The following is a 19,817-nucleotide window of genomic DNA, read 5'->3' as shown; positions in this document are numbered from 1 at the left end:
CAGAAAGAGGAGGGATTTGCCTTGACCTCGTTTTCGATTCCAAAGATATACTCACGGAAAGATGAAGATACACAGTTGTCGTAGTCAGCCCCCAGCTTCCTAAGTTCAGTGCGGTTGTGAGCGTTACGATGACGCAAAAAACGGAGTCGAGATTTACGGAGAACCTTGCGTCGATGTCGAAGCTCAACGGTCCACCACGGTTGATTGTTCAACCGGCGACGATTAGTACTGCGAAGAGGCGTATGCGCGCTTATGATCCTGAATAGAACTTCATAGAACGCTGTAACTGCAGCGTTGACGTTTGAGTCGTTAAGAATTACAGCCCAGTTCTGCGAACGTAAATCTACGATGACGGCATCGTAATTGCTGTAGGAGTCAAGCCACTCAAACACCAGCCATTTTGGAGATGCTTCAGATATCAGTCGCAGAGAACACGACTTACCTTCACCACAGTCCGAATACGAAAAACGGTTGATGGGTTATACCTATGATATAACCGCAAGGTTGACGTAGGACTGCCGTTGGTAATCATTGGTGTTTTTTCAATCGTGTAATCGCACTTCGAATGTTCCTCATTGGGTAAATCATTGATCTAGTGAATGAATGAAACAAATTACGAATTCAATTGCAAACAAATCCCTATTTAGGTCAATTCATGTATTATGGCGTCGTGCACAAATAACGTATCGCGATAAGGGGGGGGGGACGAGGGGGTCGAGGTTGCGTTACTTTCTGTGTATTAGAGATAGGAAATTGCGTTACGTAGGGGAGGGAGGGAGTCCAAAATCTGGATTTTTGGCGTTACGTAATTTATGCACGACGCCTATAGTAGTGGTTATCGCCGCAAACAGTTATCAATTTGCCTAATCATCTAACGGTATGCGAAGAAGTTCAGTGACTTCTTCTGGCGACATGAAGAGGCATGCAGTCCTGAATAGCCGAGCCAAAGCGTTGTATTTCTACCCGATTTTGTAGACCGTGTTTGCTAAACGCATTCCGGAGTGTAAAAATGCATGGGGTTATAAAACATGTGTTGCTGCTTGAATCTGTTTTGAAATGCCGATTTTCCTTGGCTCCATGGTTTTGAAGTCTGTGTTAGGGAAACATTCCGACTTGCAAAAACGCAAACGAGTACAAAAATACCCGCTGCTTGTATCTTATTCTGAAATGCCGATTTCCCTTGACTCCATGGTTTTGAAGTCTGTGTTAGGGAAACATTCCGATTTTCCAAAGCGCAAACGAGTACAAAAGTACTCACTGCTTGTATCTACTTTGCAAGGCCGATTTCCATTGGCTCCATGGTTTTGAAGTCTGTGTTAGGGAAACATTCCGATTTGTCAAAGCGCAAACGAGTACGAAAGTATCCGCTGCTTGCATCTATTTTGCAATGCCGATTTCCCCAGGCTCCATGGTTTTGAAGTCTGTGTTAGGGAAACAGTCCGACTTGCAAAAACGAAAACGAGTACAAAAGTGCCCACTGCTTGTATCTATTTTAAAATGCCGATTTCCTTTGGATCCATGGTTTTGAAGTCTGTGGTAGGGAAACATTCCGATTCGCAGAAACGCAAATAAGTACAAAGGTACCCGCTGCTTGTATCCATTTTGAAATGCCGATTTCCCCAGACTCCATGGTTTTGATGTCTGTGTTAGGGAAACATTCCGATTTGCAAAAGCTCAAACGAGTACAAAGGTACCCGCTGCTTGTATCCATTTTGAAATGCTGATTTCTCCAGGCTCCATGGTTTTGAAGTCTGTGTTAGGGAAACATCCATTAATTCCTGCGATGGTACCTCAATCGCTGTTCAATTATAACTGAGTGGATTTCCGAGCGGTGCTCGCTTATATATCGATTGGTGATTTCAATAGCCTGTTTTGAAAGCAATTTTAAGGCTATTGTGTAGGATCTGGCATCACTGCAAGAGTGGTGAGAAAAGGGATAGACACCTGAAGCGAAGAAAGAGGGGGGAAGCGAGTGAGAGTTCGGACACGAAGGTCGTGAAAAGATTACGCTCTGTGGATAATCCAATAAAAAGTTAATAAAAAGATTGAGGTGTTTTTAATTCTACAAATTGGCGACGAGAAGAAAAAAAAACAGGAAGTGGGTTATATCTATGATATAACCGCAAGGGTGACGTAGGACTATCGTTGATTTAGAGATCATTTGTTTGAAGTAGAATCTAAATCCATTCTGAATGAATGAATAAATGAATATTTGGGGGACTTCGAAAACGAGAGCGTTACGTTGGAGGCACAAGGATTTATGCATTCAATATAGGATACGAAAAACCTTGTTCTGAAGAATTATCTTCAGAAGCTTTCCTGCTAACTGTACTTGAGTGACAAATCACAAACCCAAATGTATTATATGGATATTTTATGAGCTTGAGCTTGAGCTTGGGTAGACTGTACAATTCGTAGTTGCTCTCCGTGATTGACCTGAACCAACCAAATTGCACAAAGAACACACAGAATGACGCTTGGGACTAGCAAATCATTCTCGTTGTGCAATTTTCGGTGAATCGAGCTTTAAATTGTCAATAACGACGCCGGCCACGTCCTTACAGTCACCAGGGGAAGGGAAGGAATGTTAGTATGATATTCGCCGCCCGAAGGCCAGAAGGGTCGCCTCTATAGCGTGGTTCCCTAGCGTTTATCATGGAGCGGATGGTTGTTAGTGGGCCGAGGTAAGAATCAGGATTCACTGCGGTAAGTGATGTGATTATATAAACGCTAACTAACGACCACTCTACGAAACGAAAATGTGAAACTCTGATGTCACTACACGCGGCAGAAATTATTTTTAGGTATCCTGAGAAGGAAAACCTATAAAATTAATTGAACTCCTATATACCATCTTGATAAAAAAAAAAGTTCACGGAATAAATACCGTGTGGCGCTTTTAGTCACCCGTTTTATTTTTCTTCTATTTTGTAGGTTGGCTCATCTGTCATTGACATTGTATGAAATTTGTAGTGGGATACACTTTAATACACTTACACTTCTAAAAGTTACGCTGTATTGGGTACATCTGCTATTGTGTATGCCTGTACAAATTGCAATTTGTACAAATCAAAGGGAAATTGTTGTATAGTCTTGTATGTTTCATTTTCTGAATAAATTCCGGGAACTTTTTGATCAAAATGGTATTCTAACGATTCTTTTCGCATCGTACCCATCGCACTTTTTTATCGCAATCCAACTACGACGGTGGAGAATTCACTGGGGGAAATCTGAGAAGCTAACCATAAAACATGTTTAAAAACAACCTATAACTATAATCCGTTATTCCACACGCATAGTCTTCATTCAACCCCATTCGTAGTAACGGAGATCTTTAGGAAACCTGAGCAATCAGAAATCAATCGGACCTGCGAATAATTCCGTAAACCATCGAGTGTATTCTTTTATAGAATTTCGATTGCGACGGTGGTTGGATTGGAAGAGAGTTATGAATTAATGAATTGAAAGATTAAAAAACTAATGATTTTAAAAAATAAAAAAAAAAGAATTGAAGAATTAAAGAATTTATGAGTATAATAAAAAATGATATGAATTTTTTGAATCTATGGATTTTAAAATTTATGGATTTATGCATCTGTAGATCTAAGAATTCCTGAGTTTATGACTCTATAAGTTTTTCACATTTCCATTCCATTACTGCAACTGTCTCCAGAAAAGAAAGAAGCAAAATAATAATGAGAACACGAGAGACAAGTACACCAGAACAATTGCAATCGTTTGCTGTGGAGAGAGAAGCGGGTTTAAACTCTTTAGATGGTCTACAATTTAGACTGTAAAGTAAATTAAGCTGTATGTGTGTATGGAAAAAGAAAACTTAGCTGACGCCACTGCATGCTCAGTCCATCCATGTTCGATGGCTTTCGGTTGTGATACACTCACTACGATAACCTCGCACTCGATGTATTAGACGAAGGCAAACAAACTGTTCGTCATGCCAATGTTTACATGTGTCGAAGGGATGTCGGACGCTAAATCGATCACGCGACAACTGAGAGAGCAACAAAAACTACGAGTTTTCACTACCACAAACGCAACATCAAAATGGCTTCCCCCAATATTTCACTTCACCGTGCCATCTCAAAAATATAATCAAAGAAATTAATGAAACTATATTAGTTTCGAAATCACTAGGGCAGAGTGAACTATTTTTCGCCCATTCAAAATATGATCTCAGCACAAACGATGCGCTGAGATCGATGCGCTGCCCCCTGCTCAACACTGTGAAAGAACAAGCAATCGCAAACGAAATACGCGGAACAACAAAAACACACGTCCGCACTCGACGACCGCCCAATTGAAACTCAGTATTATATGGATATTTTATGGATAGAAAACATTAAAATAAACTCTTTCGCTTGAATGTAATTTTCAATTCCAAGGGGAACTGGCAGATTATTTTCCAGCAACGATTAGATATTTCCACATTTTCCTCGATACTGGAAGCCCACCAGTGGTTAATGCCAACTCGATAACCACCTGTTAATAGCACTTGATTGAAACATATTTGGTCACAGTGTTACATGGATAGAAAACATTCAATTAAACTCTTTCACATGAATATATTTTGAAAATTCCCAAAGGAACTGGCAGATTATTTTCCAGCAATGATTAGATCTTTCCGGAACTTTCTCGATGCTGAATGGCATCCAAACGGAAAGAATTCTGCGCGTGTATGTGTCGATCCTTCGCCGTCCACCTCCTCCAGCACGTTAGGCAACGATGTTGTCTTGTCGATGTCCTCACGAAAAATGAATGTGTCTCACCACCAGAACGAACGTGATGAATTATAGAGGTTTTAAACTTTTCAGTTCAATCGCCTCTCACCACCAGAATATCGCTTAAGTATGCTTTATGTGTGTGATTGAATCGAGAGAAGGTGTGGTTTACGATGGCAATGTGGAAGGCAAACTAGAGGGGAATGAACTCTCTGAGCTCGGAACTTTCGGCGACTGAGCAATAATCGATTGCGGGCGCATACAATATTGGATACGGAAATATCCTACTGATGGGGAAGAATAATCTTCTGAAGCTATCCTGTTAATTGTGATTGATTGAAAAACCACAAAACCAAATGTATTTGGTCACAGTGTTACATGGATAGAAAACATTCAAATAAACTCTTTCACATGAATGTATTTTTAAATTCCCAGAGGAACTGGCAGATTATTTTCAGTAACGATTAGATATTTCCACATTTTCCTCGATACTGGAAGCCAGTGGTTAATGCCAACTCGATTACCAGCTGTTAATAGCCGCGCGTGTATGTGTGTGTAGCGATGTCTTCCCAGGGAACCGTTTGTGGCATCACTCTCCTCCTGATAGATTCCCTTCTGGCCTAGGGTGCACAAACAGGCTCTTGGTGAAACCCTCCGCGCTTTCATGATAAATAAAGAGCTTCACCGCAACAGCGACAACATGCTCCAATCGCTGTTCAATTAAAACTGAGTGGATTTCCGAGCGCCGCTCGCTTATATACCGATTGGTGATTTCAATAACCTGTTTTGAAAGCAATTTTAAGACTATTGAAACAAGTTTTTGGATCAAAAAGTAACAAGTATATAACGCGTAGACATTTTATCTTTCGAATGAAGTGTTTATCATACCATTTCGTTCAGTTGTTTAGGAGCTATTAACGCTCAAAATCTCGGTCTCCGGCGTAACGCTTTCGTTTTCGAAACTTTGATTTTACACCCCGGTATAGAAATGAAAGACGTAGTCCTACGTCAAAACCAGAGTAAGTTGTGAGGATAAAATTTATAGTACAAAATGTTCGGGAAACAAATTTTTTTTCATTGTTCCGGAGGTGGCTTTCTGAAATGCCAAGATGGCGAAGATGGTGTTCTGCAAATTTTTCTTTGTTCTTTTGTTTTTCGTGGAAAGGAAAATTAGGCTTTGATCCTTGCTGAAAAAAAACATTGCCGCTGTAAGAAAACAAAAACAAGGTGTCGTTTATTGCTGCTTACATGTGTATAGGCGAGAAGGATTGTTTTTGTGTATTATGACGTAAACTGCTACGCGAATGTATTGACGTTTTTTTCTGAAATGTGAATGGTTTGGTGAAATATATTCAAGGATTCGATGGATGATCTATTCAAACAGCATTACTCGTGCGTGAATGTAACTTCTATGAAATTCGCAAGGAGCGATGAATTTGTATAGGCCAAAGAAAACTTCTGAGAGGTGAGAGATTCGCAAGGGGCGAATGATTTGCATGGGGCAAATATGATTCACAAGGGGTGAGAAAGATTCGCAATGAGCGAATAATTTGCATGGGGCAAATATGACTCACAAGGGGTGAGTGAGTTTCGTAAGAGGCGAATAATTTGCATGGGGCAAATATGACTCACAAGGGGTGAGTGAGTTTCGTAAGAGGCGAATAATTTGCATGGGGACTCACAAGGGGTGAGTGAGATTCGCAATGGGTGAATAATTTGCATGGGGCAGAATATTTGGAAAAGACGAATAAGATTCGATTGATGTTCTAATTATGAAGATAGTTTGAGAATTAAGTTTTTTTTGCGTATTACTGATCTTACGTTTTGTTGCAGATGGATGGAACCAGACCTTTACCACAGTTCCGCTGCGAGGAATTGGAAAAATCGAAACTTCATCACGAGTGGAGAGATTGGAGAAGCAGTCTTGAAAGATATTTTGAAGCGAATGATATCACAGATCAGCATAAGGAAAAAAGAGCTAAGCTACTCTATTTGGGAGGCCCACAGTTGGATAAAATTTTTATGAATCTCCCGGAAGGAAATAAATTTCCGTTAGTAGCCACAGAAAAAAACTACTACGATGTGGCTGTTGTAGCACTCAATAATTATTTCCAGCCGTAGAGACAAGACATCCTTGAGCGCCATCGTCTTCGTCAAATGAAACAGCTGCAAGGCGAAAAGTTCTCTCATTATATGGTTCGGCTCCGTCAACAAGCAGCGTTGTGCGGGTTAGAGAAATATTCGAAGAAGACCCAACGAGTGTTGGTCGAGATCATGATCACGGATGTTATCGTTGAAGGTTGTCTCTCAAACGAACTTCGTCGTCGTATGTTGTTAAAAGATCGCACTTTAGATGAAATCGAAGACATTGCTGCTAGTTTGGAAGGAGTCGACGCGCAAATTCAGGATTTAACCGTTAAATCCAACCAGATGGTCGAAAAAGTGTATATGGTAAAAGGAAAATTAACACATATATTCAGTCGTGAAAGAGAATCATCCGAACAATCATTTCCCAAGCGTGTAGCAAGCCGCATTGGATCAAATGTTGTTTGTTTCAGTTGTGGCAGACAGGGACACATTTCATCGTCGGATTCGTGTCTGTAAGGTGCATGCTGGGCTTAACAATAATAGATTCATTTCTCTCACATTTGAACTACTGGTAACACTGTCATGCAATGGTGGTACGACAGACGTCAAGTTTGACAGTACGGCACAGCGGATGTGGGTACGTCAGCGCTGGCGGGCATCTTTCTCCGCAGACTCTTGACGAGGTAAGAAGTGTTTCGTAAGCTAGTCGATATCCGTGTCGATTGATTCTCAAGCAATGGCGTGAGCTGGCTTCGTACCGTTTGGCCCTGCGGACCGTAGATATTTACATTGGCGATCCTGCCAGGAGAATCAATCGGCACGGATATTTGGAAAACTGTTGATTATTGGTGGCGTGTAAAGAAAACCGCCCAGGAAAAAGGCGTGTAAAGAAAACCGCCCAAAAAGGTGTGTAAAGAAAACCACCTGAAAGACTTTGATAACTAGATGCCTGAGTGAGTAAAGAAAACCACGAAATGGCGAATTGAAACAAATCCTTTTGTGTGTAACGGAAACCACAAATTGGAAATGGTGAGTTTTCAGCCGTCAGAGCAAAAATAAAAGAGTGTGTAAGGAAAACCACTCTAGATAACAAAATGACGTGTTCAAGATTGTGTGTAATGAAAACAACAAAAAAAAAAAAAGACAAATATGGCGTGACGAACAACAGCAAAAAAAAAAAAAAAAAAAAACAAGCCACCCATAAAGAGACTACAAAAACAAGAAAGTTGAAAATGTACGACAGTAAGGAAAACAAATTGTTATATTTTATTCCATCATTTGCAGATATTAATTCTGATTTGCTGGTAGACGTCACAAATTTGGAAATGGCCGCTGAGGGAAAATACGTTCGCATCAATCAGTGCAACTATGGCACTTATGATGTTTCGGATCATGAGTCGGACCAGCAGAACGCTGGGAGATTCGTTCATGCCCCATCATTCTATGACGACGACGAAAATGAAGAACAAAACTGCGATTTTGAATCTGACCATTATGATGACACCAAAGATTTAGATCAGGAGAATAAAATGCTGAAACAACAGTTAGCCGAAATGCAGAAGGCAATCGATATGGTTTCATCAATGCGCAAGGATAACCTAGTATATAACGCAGAAATCGATCCCGCTGAGGATAGTTGGAGGAGCCACCGCACGACGCCGTCGTCTCTGACAGGAGGGAATGGCCCAAGCATCAGGTGGGATCAAATGAAACCCTTCCCCAAAAATATACCTGCGAATAAAATGTGGGAGGAGTGGATAAAATTCATTGAGAACGTCGAGATAGGTGCCTCTCTATCGATTACAAACGACCCCGTGCCACGATCACAGCTACTTTATTTGTACATGAGCGACGATTTGCAAAGCATTGTTCGAGCAGCGAAACTCCGACCGAATCTTATGAAAGTTGTGAACAAAGCAATGTGCACTGCTCAGTCGAACGGACAAAATTTCAACGAAGAGCTACAAGCGGCTGTAAACGCCCATAATGCAGCAGCTCACACAATTACCAGAATTCCACCCGAGGAAATTATGTGTGGTAGACGTATTCGACGGGGACTACCACTGATAAACCGTGGTAAAGTAGACATTGACGAACGTTTGTTGGACTCCAGAGACGCTGAAGCAACTATATTTCAAGGCTCAAGCGGACTCCCGAGTGCTAAACCATGCGAAATCCACCCTGGAGACGAAGTAATACTAGAACGCCGAACAAAAGCGAAAGGAGATACTAGATTCGATAAAAAACGATACACCGTGATTCAGGAGGATAATGGCAACTTAATTCTTAGTGATGCGGACGGTTGTCAGGTTCGTCATCACGTTACACAAGCCAAAAAGGTACACTTTTGGAGAGATTCGAATTCCAAAAGACCTCAAGAGGTAGCGGCTGCACATCGGCCATCCAGAGACAGACGAGCCCCGGGTCATCTAACTGAGTATGTTCACCAAACCGAAGATCTCTAATCGACTAGGATTCGAAGGTGTAACTGTAGACAAACTTTTCGGCAATGACAGAATCGAAAATTAATAAAACAAATGATAAAATGATACTCACAACAAATTTATTGACATCAAATAGTTTTTGTTTTCGAATATGCAAAAGATTTCTTTTTTTTTTTCAGTTTCATTCTCGAGGAATTCCGTTCGATAAGCAGCGCATGTTCTGGTTGTCCTTCCGGCTCGTTCCTCCCTTTTTTTTTTTGGACTCCACCTACTCTGCAAAGAAAAATAATAATAAAATAAAAACCCTCTTAAGAAACGGGCTGCAGGTGGCAATATTTTAGTTTTCACTGCAGCTGAAAACAACATTGAAGATATACGTCAAGGGGTTTTCTATAACTGACAGTACTAGTTGTCAAATATCAACAAGCAGTACGAGAAGTAACGCATACGTGACGCGTGAGTGACAGACCTTGAATTGAAGAGCTCGAACATAGGCAGTATACACGGAAAGAAATTTATTATATTTTTTATTTATTTGTTTCTCGCATTAATTTTTTCTTTAAATCATTTCATTTATCGTAGCGCGAGATAGTTTTTTTTTTGAGGAGAAGAAGGATGTAAGGTGCATGCTGGGCTTAACAATAATAGATTCATTTCTCTCACATTTGAACTACTGGTAACACTGTCATGCAATGGTGGTACGACAGACGTCAAGTTTGACAGTACGGCACAGCGGATGTGGGTACGTCAGCGCTGGCGGGCATCTTTCTCCGCAGACTCTTGACGAGGTAAGAAGTGTTTCGTAAGCTAGTCGATATCCGTGTCGATTGATTCTCAAGCAATGGCGTGAGCTGGCTTCGTACCGTTTGGCCCTGCGGACCGTAGATATTTACATTGGCGATCCTGCCAGGAGAATCAATCGGCACGGATATTTGGAAAACTGTTGATTATTGGTGGCGTGTAAAGAAAACCGCCCAGGAAAAAGGCGTGTAAAGAAAACCGCCCAAAAAGGTGTGTAAAGAAAACCACCTGAAAGACTTTGATAACTAGATGCCTGAGTGAGTAAAGAAAACCACGAAATGGCGAATTGAAACAAATCCTTTTGTGTGTAACGGAAACCACAAATTGGAAATGGTGAGTTTTCAGCCGTCAGAGCAAAAATAAAAGAGTGTGTAAGGAAAACCACTCTAGATAACAAAATGACGTGTTCAAGATTGTGTGTAATGAAAACAACAAAAAAAAAAAAAGACAAATATGGCGTGACGAACAACAGCAAAAAAAAAAAAAAAAAAACAAGCCACCCATAAAGAGACTACAAAAACAAGAAAGTTGAAAATGTACGACAGTAAGGAAAACAAATTGTTATATTTTATTCCATCATTTGCAGATATTAATTCTGATTTGCTGGTAGACGTCACAAATTTGGAAATGGCCGCTGAGGGAAAATACGTTCGCATCAATCAGTGCAACTATGGCACTTATGATGTTTCGGATCATGAGTCGGACCAGCAGAACGCTGGGAGATTCGTTCATGCCCCATCATTCTATGACGACGACGAAAATGAAGAACAAAACTGCGATTTTGAATCTGACCATTATGATGACACCAAAGATTTAGATCAGGAGAATAAAATGCTGAAACAACAGTTAGCCGAAATGCAGAAGGCAATCGATATGGTTTCATCAATGCGCAAGGATAACCTAGTATATAACGCAGAAATCGATCCCGCTGAGGATAGTTGGAGGAGCCACCGCACGACGCCGTCGTCTCTGACAGGAGGGAATGGCCCAAGCATCAGGTGGGATCAAATGAAACCCTTCCCCAAAAATATACCTGCGAATAAAATGTGGGAGGAGTGGATAAAATTCATTGAGAACGTCGAGATAGGTGCCTCTCTATCGATTACAAACGACCCCGTGCCACGATCACAGCTACTTTATTTGTACATGAGCGACGATTTGCAAAGCATTGTTCGAGCAGCGAAACTCCGACCGAATCTTATGAAAGTTGTGAACAAAGCAATGTGCACTGCTCAGTCGAACGGACAAAATTTCAACGAAGAGCTACAAGCGGCTGTAAACGCCCATAATGCAGCAGCTCACACAATTACCAGAATTCCACCCGAGGAAATTATGTGTGGTAGACGTATTCGACGGGGACTACCACTGATAAACCGTGGTAAAGTAGACATTGACGAACGTTTGTTGGACTCCAGAGACGCTGAAGCAACTATATTTCAAGGCTCAAGCGGACTCCCGAGTGCTAAACCATGCGAAATCCACCCTGGAGACGAAGTAATACTAGAACGCCGAACAAAAGCGAAAGGAGATACTAGATTCGATAAAAAACGATACACCGTGATTCAGGAGGATAATGGCAACTTAATTCTTAGTGATGCGGACGGTTGTCAGGTTCGTCATCACGTTACACAAGCCAAAAAGGTACACTTTTGGAGAGATTCGAATTCCAAAAGACCTCAAGAGGTAGCGGCTGCACATCGGCCATCCAGAGACAGACGAGCCCCGGGTCATCTAACTGAGTATATTCACCAAACCGAAGATCTCTAATCGACTAGGATTCGAAGGTGTAACTGTAGACAAACTTTTCGGCAATGACAGAATCGAAAATTAATAAAACAAATGATAAAATGATACTCACAACAAATTTATTGACATCAAATAGTTTTTGTTTTCGAATATGCAAAAGATTTCTTTTTTTTTTCAGTTTCATTCTCGAGGAATTCCGTTCGATAAGCAGCGCATGTTCTGGTTGTCCTTCCGGCTCGTTCCTCCCTTTTTTTTTTTGGACTCCACCTACTCTGCAAAGAAAAATAATAATAAAATAAAAACCCTCTTAAGAAACGGGCTGCAGGTGGCAATATTTTAGTTTTCACTGCAGCTGAAAACAACATTGAAGATATACGTCAAGGGGTTTTCTATAACTGACAGTACTAGTTGTCAAATATCAACAAGCAGTACGAGAAGTAACGCATACGTGACGCGTGAGTGACAGACCTTGAATTGAAGAGCTCGAACATAGGCAGTATACACGGAAAGAAATTTATTATATTTTTTATTTATTTGTTTCTCGCATTAATTTTTTCTTTAAATCATTTCATTTATCGTAGCGCGAGATAGTTTTTTTTTTGAGGAGAAGAAGGATGTAAGGTGCATGCTGGGCTTAACAATAATAGATTCATTTCTCTCACATTTGAACTACTGGTAACACTGTCATGCAATGGTGGTACGACAGACGTCAAGTTTGACAGTACGGCACAGCGGATGTGGGTACGTCAGCGCTGGCGGGCATCTTTCTCCGCAGACTCTTGACGAGGTAAGAAGTGTTTCGTAAGCTAGTCGATATCCGTGTCGATTGATTCTCAAGCAATGGCGTGAGCTGGCTTCGTACCGTTTGGCCCTGCGGACCGTAGATATTTACATTGGCGATCCTGCCAGGAGAATCAATCGGCACGGATATTTGGAAAACTGTTGATTATTGGTGGCGTGTAAAGAAAACCGCCCAGGAAAAAGGCGTGTAAAGAAAACCGCCCAAAAAGGTGTGTAAAGAAAACCACCTGAAAGACTTTGATAACTAGATGCCTGAGTGAGTAAAGAAAACCACGAAATGGCGAATTGAAACAAATCCTTTTGTGTGTAACGGAAACCACAAATTGGAAATGGTGAGTTTTCAGCCGTCAGAGCAAAAATAAAAGAGTGTGTAAGGAAAACCACTCTAGATAACAAAATGACGTGTTCAAGATTGTGTGTAATGAAAACAACAAAAAAAAAAAGACAAATATGGCGTGACGAACAACAGCAAAAAAAAATGGGTGGGTTATATCTATGATATAACCGCAAGGTTGACGTGGGACTACCGTTGGCCTAGTTATCCTTTGTTTGTATTGATTTAATTATTGATTGGATGGAACAATTTTCAAATTCAATTCAATTCACAACTTTAACCTAGGAAACGTTGAATAATCGACATCTAATTGATCACGTTATATTAGATTTCGATCATAGAAAATGGTTCTACGGAATATTTGGATGCCTCTCAATCACCACTGTCATCATTATAACGAAAAGTAGAACCAAAAAAAAAAAAATGAACAAGGACGTCCAATCTTGCTTTTCGAAGAAATTACGTGACGGTCCACGTGGTATCAATCCTACACAACGAGTAACAAAGAGTCATCGACAACCAGCCATCATCGAAGACGGTACTGTACCATATATTGCAAACGATTCTTATCGTCGCGTTGTGGTTTAGCGGAGCTGCTGGAAGCCATAGTTAAGGGCTGGCTATACCGGGCTACATCCAGATGAAAAATAATTTAAATCTCCGACGTCGGGGGACTGTAACAGCGGGTGACAATGCCAACACAGCACTATAGTAGAAAAAACACAAAACACTGGAAGTAAAATCGAACTCACTTGAGCGAAAATCACTTGCTGAAAAACACTTTAGTAATGTAACTTAAATGTCACTTGAGAATAAAAAGTCACTGGTAAAAATATTTCGGGAATGTCTAGAAAATGTTTATGATATCTACCTATGCCCACAGGGCGTCCTAACTTTACTAACCCTATGTGAAAAAGCAAACTATTTTTTTCGCTTACCGGTAGACAGATGATACTTTCCTTCGGTAATGAAAACCACCGATCAGTGGTAGGGAAACGTAGGGGAGCCTTCCAGGCAATGGCAGGAGGCAATGATCCGGATCCAAAAAAGGCAGTGGGGAAAATCCTGAGGAGATGTCCACCATAGCAGCAGACGCCGACGACAGCGAAGTGGAAAGAACTCTTCCTTCATCTATCCTCCTATATTATAGTGGACCGATGAATCGAGAGACACCAGCGATAGCGTCAACCACCAGGGAGCGATGCAGTTGTATAAAGATGCCGAAAACCGGGTAGAAAAAACAGCGGGAAACGCAAGGAGCAGTGAAAACTGCCGGTATAGGTGACAATCCAAACCAAACCAACTGTCGTATTGGCATTTGGCTCTCCTTTTCTTCTTCTCGCACGAACTGTTGCTGAAAAAGAAAAATTGTATTTAGAACCGCTTGAAAGCTTTGAAAAAAGCTTGCATTCGGTAATGGCGGGAAACTTTTTCTTTAAACTCTTTCGAAAACGCTAAACGCGAGAAAGTAAAACCTTTCGGTTTGATTTCCAAAGCACTACGATGGCGAAGAACGATGCGAGTTATCTTATTGTTGGCAGCTCGAGCTCGAGAATTTCGACGGCCATGTACTCCAGAACCGCGGCGAGGTAGACTGGTGGACCAGCACCAACGCGCTCAGCATGATTACCCTTACGAAGCAATCGGTGAAATCGTTCACCGATTGCTTCGTAAGCATCGAAGAATTGCAGACCAGCACGGTTCGAGCAAACCTTTTCTCTAACTTTTTCTCCTTTGCCAGACATTGTTGTATTGTTGATGCGATGCGATACGTTGTGGTACATCCACAGTGGCGTACAGTTTCGACGACAAAGAGAGACTGAGTTGGCAAGAGCGTCGCGAACATTTCTATGGTGTCTTCGTTTTCTTATTTCCCTTTGGATGGTGCGCTCGGTGGTTGCTACGATTGTTCCCGCAGTGGTATTGATTTCTTCTTCGTTTTTGTTGAGGAAGCCTGATGTATTTTGCTGCTGCTCTGGTTGCTCCGTTTGGTTCCTATTTTTTCTTCTTCGTTTTTGTTGAGGAAGTTTGATGTATTTCACTGCTGCGCTGGTTGCTCCGTTTGGTCGGTACAATTTGAGGAGAACAAATTGGGCCAATCAAAACGAGGGTGAAACGTGTTTAGATAACGCTTGCTATTTTACAATTATTCAATTGTTTATCATAAAAATGATGTGAAGTTATTCTTCGTGATAGATGCGTAGAAATATTTCTATTCAATTGATGCAAACATCTTTGCGATCTATTAAGAAATGCTCAAGTTATAAGCGTTTGGAATCTTTCATTTTTTCCTGCATGCTCAGTGTTTAGATTTACATTTTACCCCCATATCTTCCGGTTAGACGTAGTCCCACGTCAAAAAAAAAAAAAACAAGCCACCCATAAAGAGACTACAAAAACAAGAAAGTTGAAAATGTACGACAGTAAGGAAAACAAATTGTTATATTTTATTCCATCATTTGCAGATATTAATTCTGATTTGCTGGTAGACGTCACAAATTTGGAAATGGCCGCTGAGGGAAAATACGTTCGCATCAATCAGTGCAACTATGGCACTTATGATGTTTCGGATCATGAGTCGGACCAGCAGAACGCTGGGAGATTCGTTCATGCCCCATCATTCTATGACGACGACGAAAATGAAGAACAAAACTGCGATTTTGAATCTGACCATTATGATGACACCAAAGATTTAGATCAGGAGAATAAAATGCTGAAACAACAGTTAGCCGAAATGCAGAAGGCAATCGATATGGTTTCATCAATGCGCAAGGATAACCTAGTATATAACGCAGAAATCGATCCCGCTGAGGATAGTTGGAGGAGCCACCGCACGACGCCGTCGTCTCTGACAGGAGGGAATGGCCCAAGCATCAGGTGGGATCAAATGAAACCCTTCCCCAAAAATATACCTGCGAATAAAATGTGGGAGGAGTGGATAAAATTCATTGAGAACGTCGAGATAGGTGCCTCTCTATCGATTACAAACGACCCCGTGCCACGATCACAGCTACTTTATTTGTACATGAGCGACGATTTGCAAAGCATTGTTCGAGCAGCGAAACTCCGACCGAATCTTATGAAAGTTGTGAACAAAGCAATGTGCACTGCTCAGTCGAACGGACAAAATTTCAACGAAGAGCTACAAGCGGCTGTAAACGCCCATAATGCAGCAGCTCACACAATTACCAGAATTCCACCCGAGGAAATTATGTGTGGTAGACGTATTCGACGGGGACTACCACTGATAAACCGTGGTAAAGTAGACATTGACGAACGTTTGTTGGACTCCAGAGACGCTGAAGCAACTATATTTCAAGGCTCAAGCGGACTCCCGAGTGCTAAACCATGCGAAATCCACCCTGGAGACGAAGTAATACTAGAACGCCGAACAAAAGCGAAAGGAGATACTAGATTCGATAAAAAACGATACACCGTGATTCAGGAGGATAATGGCAACTTAATTCTTAGTGATGCGGACGGTTGTCAGGTTCGTCATCACGTTACACAAGCCAAAAAGGTACACTTTTGGAGAGATTCGAATTCCAAAAGACCTCAAGAGGTAGCGGCTGCACATCGGCCATCCAGAGACAGACGAGCCCCGGGTCATCTAACTGAGTATGTTCACCAAACCGAAGATCTCTAATCGACTAGGATTCGAAGGTGTAACTGTAGACAAACTTTTCGGCAATGACAGAATCGAAAATTAATAAAACAAATGATAAAATGATACTCACAACAAATTTATTGACATCAAATAGTTTTTGTTTTCGAATATGCAAAAGATTTCTTTTTTTTTTTCAGTTTCATTCTCGAGGAATTCCGTTCGATAAGCAGCGCATGTTCTGGTTGTCCTTCCGGCTCGTTCCTCCCTTTTTTTTTTTGGACTCCACCTACTCTGCAAAGAAAAATAATAATAAAATAAAAACCCTCTTAAGAAACGGGCTGCAGGTGGCAATATTTTAGTTTTCACTGCAGCTGAAAACAACATTGAAGATATACGTCAAGGGGTTTTCTATAACTGACAGTACTAGTTGTCAAATATCAACAAGCAGTACGAGAAGTAACGCATACGTGACGCGTGAGTGACAGACCTTGAATTGAAGAGCTCGAACATAGGCAGTATACACGGAAAGAAATTTATTATATTTTTTATTTATTTGTTTCTCGCATTAATTTTTTCTTTAAATCATTTCATTTATCGTAGCGCGAGATAGTTTTTTTTTTTTGAGGAGAAGAAGGATGTAAGGTGCATGCTGGGCTTAACAATAATAGATTCATTTCTCTCACATTTGAACTACTGGTAACACTGTCATGCAATGGTGGTACGACAGACGTCAAGTTTGACAGTACGGCACAGCGGATGTGGGTACGTCAGCGCTGGCGGGCATCTTTCTCCGCAGACTCTTGACGAGGTAAGAAGTGTTTCGTAAGCTAGTCGATATCCGTGTCGATTGATTCTCAAGCAATGGCGTGAGCTGGCTTCGTACCGTTTGGCCCTGCGGACCGTAGATATTTACAGTGTCCTGCAAAAGGGAAACAGTGTAGGAACTATGGACGCGTTGGACACTTCGAGTCAAAATGCAAACCATCCAAAATGAGACAGCAATCGTCAATTCAATTTCCACCTCATAAGAAGAATCGAGTCGTCGAAGAAGTAAATTCTGAAGAACCGGAGAGTAGTAACAAGGTGTTTTACGCGTTTTACTCAGGAAATCAGTCAAATGTACTCGAATTTAAGATAGGAGGTATTTCTTTCGAGTTGCTGGTAGATTCCGGAGCGGATGCCAACATGATAACAGTTGAAGCGTGGGAACAATTGAAGTTAGCAGGAGTCAGAGTATTGATGTCTACGAAGAATACAACTCGCAAGTTTCTCTCGTATGGTAGTAATAAACCATTGACTGTCCGCGGAATGTTCACATCAGAAATCGAGATTAACGACAGAGTAACGGTTTCCGAATTTTATGTCGTAGAGAATGGACAAAAATGCTTGTTCGGCGATAAGACTGCTAAAAAAAGTCACAGAAGGTTGTGTCCGAGACACGACCGCATAGTTGACGTAGGATTACGTTAGGCTATCTGTCGCATGCTGATTTTGGATGTTTGAAAAAATATATTGTTAAACTCTTTGATAATGATCTGATGGCCCTGAAAAGGGCCGTTTGATTTGGTTGTTGGGTATTTTTTGTTCATTTCACCAGTGTTACAATCGAGCTTTCGGTATCAGTGATAGAAAGTTGTTTCAGCTCCGATGCACGTTTACGAGATTGGCGCTCATATTGCGTATATTCCGACATATTTACTCGCGTAAAACTTTATGGAGCAACAAAAACAACAATTCACTTCTGTTGTTTTTTTGGCAGCGGTAGCTTTTTCGGAGCCGCTGCTGCTTATTTCTGTTTTTATTTTGGTGGTTTTCGTTGACACCATCACGTCGAGCTAAACAGCGAATAGGGAATTTGATACACTGGATATTGTCATGTAGAACCTTGCGATACGCTTCGATCCTCCTTTGCCTTCCTTGCCGCATGAAGTCATGTTGGTTGATGTTGATCGGATGTGACCACACTTAAAACACTAAAAACATATATGTTTACCGATCTGAGCGTCGAACAAAATGAGAAATCTGACTGAGCAGCAGCATCAGCAGAAAGAGAGAACATGCCTGAAACTTTCTGCTCATGATGTTTGCTGTTGCCATCAGTACTGGACCGATGCGGGACACAGCTCGATTGTTGATGTTAGGCCTCGATGTTTACCGCCGCTGCTGCTTCTACTGCCACTTAAGTTCGATATGAGACACAGCTCAATTGTTGGTCGCTCAGATTCGATGCTCGTCTTGAAGTTCACTGCTGCACTTTCACGATTCCAAGAAGCGTGTGCTCGCACTTCTGATGGAGAGAGCGTGCCCGAAGTGCTCCGCTCGCGATGCTTGCTGCTGCCACTAGTAGAGTAGTAGTAGTTTGTCGCTGCTTATACTGCCATAGAAGCTTGATGTGAGGCACACCTAGCCTATTGACCACACAGCTTCGATGCTCGTCTATATATTAGCCGCGTCCACCGCTGCTGCTCTCCACTGTTGTCCGTTCCACGTCCGTTGTAAAAATGAATAAAATCCACGAACGCTCCATCCTTTTATATCATTTGGTATGTGTGAAGTAGGCGCCTCCTCCTCGATTGTCATGCAGCTTGCCGGTGAACGAACGAATCGGGCGCGAAAAAGAAATGACGTCAATTTCGATCAATCAGACCTAGGTATCTTCTGTTTGGATAGTGGTTGAGATTTTTTAATTTCGATTGTTAGTTACATGATATATATTATTTTATTCAATGTGAAAAATTATTATGGAGTGCCGACAACGTATGATGCAAACATCTCATCAATCCATCATGAAATGAATGAGCAATAAGCGTTTGAAATTGGACGGGTCGCTCATTTATTTTCTAACGATCATTTATTTTCTAACCGGGAAGCAGTTGACATATTACGCTGCACTTTTATGTACATGAAAAACCACTTTTAACATGCGGGGAAAAAATCTTATATGAAAATTGCCAGATGTCAATGTTGCCAAGCGTAGTTATTGATGGTTAACCCTTCCGTTACGAGCGTCGTCTATAGACGACATCCGCGCGACGTCCTGTGTGTACGAATGTCGTCTATAGACGACATCCACGCGACGAGCTGTGTGTACGAGCGTCGTCTTTAGACGACATGAAATTCATACTGCTCTTCGATCACACCAGCGCGATGTGCATACTTTTCGGCGCAGTGCTTCGTACAGGGGTAGCACTTCGGCAGAGCACACTGCCGTAATGAAAGGGTTAAACCGACGCCGAACCGAATAGCGATGAACGCACCCA

At 41.4% G+C, this 19,817-nt stretch overlaps 2 protein-coding genes across 2 annotated transcripts; both read left to right on the top strand.

The window, feature by feature from the left end:
• The first annotated feature begins 7,634 nt into the window (after positions 1-7,634).
• On the top strand, positions 7,635-9,289 carry LOC129773863 (uncharacterized). The gene is made up of 2 exons (XM_055777522.1): positions 7,635-7,853; positions 8,109-9,289. The coding sequence occupies exon 2, from the start codon at positions 8,150-8,152 to the stop codon at positions 9,287-9,289; it is 1,140 nt and encodes a 379-aa protein (XP_055633497.1). The 5' UTR covers positions 7,635-7,853; positions 8,109-8,149.
• Positions 9,290-10,056: 767 nt separating this feature from the next.
• On the top strand, positions 10,057-11,836 carry LOC129773862 (uncharacterized). The gene is made up of 2 exons (XM_055777521.1): positions 10,057-10,402; positions 10,656-11,836. Exon 2 carries the CDS (start codon positions 10,697-10,699, stop codon positions 11,834-11,836), a length of 1,140 nt encoding a protein of 379 aa, XP_055633496.1. The 5' UTR covers positions 10,057-10,402; positions 10,656-10,696.
• Positions 11,837-19,817: the final 7,981 nt, after the last annotated feature.

The sequence above is a fragment of the Toxorhynchites rutilus genome, chromosome 3 (genome assembly GCF_029784135.1).
Source record: "Toxorhynchites rutilus septentrionalis strain SRP chromosome 3, ASM2978413v1, whole genome shotgun sequence".
NCBI lineage: Eukaryota > Metazoa > Arthropoda > Insecta > Diptera > Culicidae > Toxorhynchites > Toxorhynchites rutilus.
Note: the sequence above shows the minus strand (reverse complement) of the source record. Positions and strands in the feature narration are given on the sequence as shown.

Excerpts from the sequence above, each read along its gene's own strand:
- LOC129773862 (XM_055777521.1), top strand. The coding sequence starts at position 10,697 with ATGGCCGCTGAGGGAAAATACGTTCGCATCAATCAGTGCAACTATGGC.
- LOC129773863 (XM_055777522.1), top strand. The coding sequence starts at position 8,150 with ATGGCCGCTGAGGGAAAATACGTTCGCATCAATCAGTGCAACTATGGC.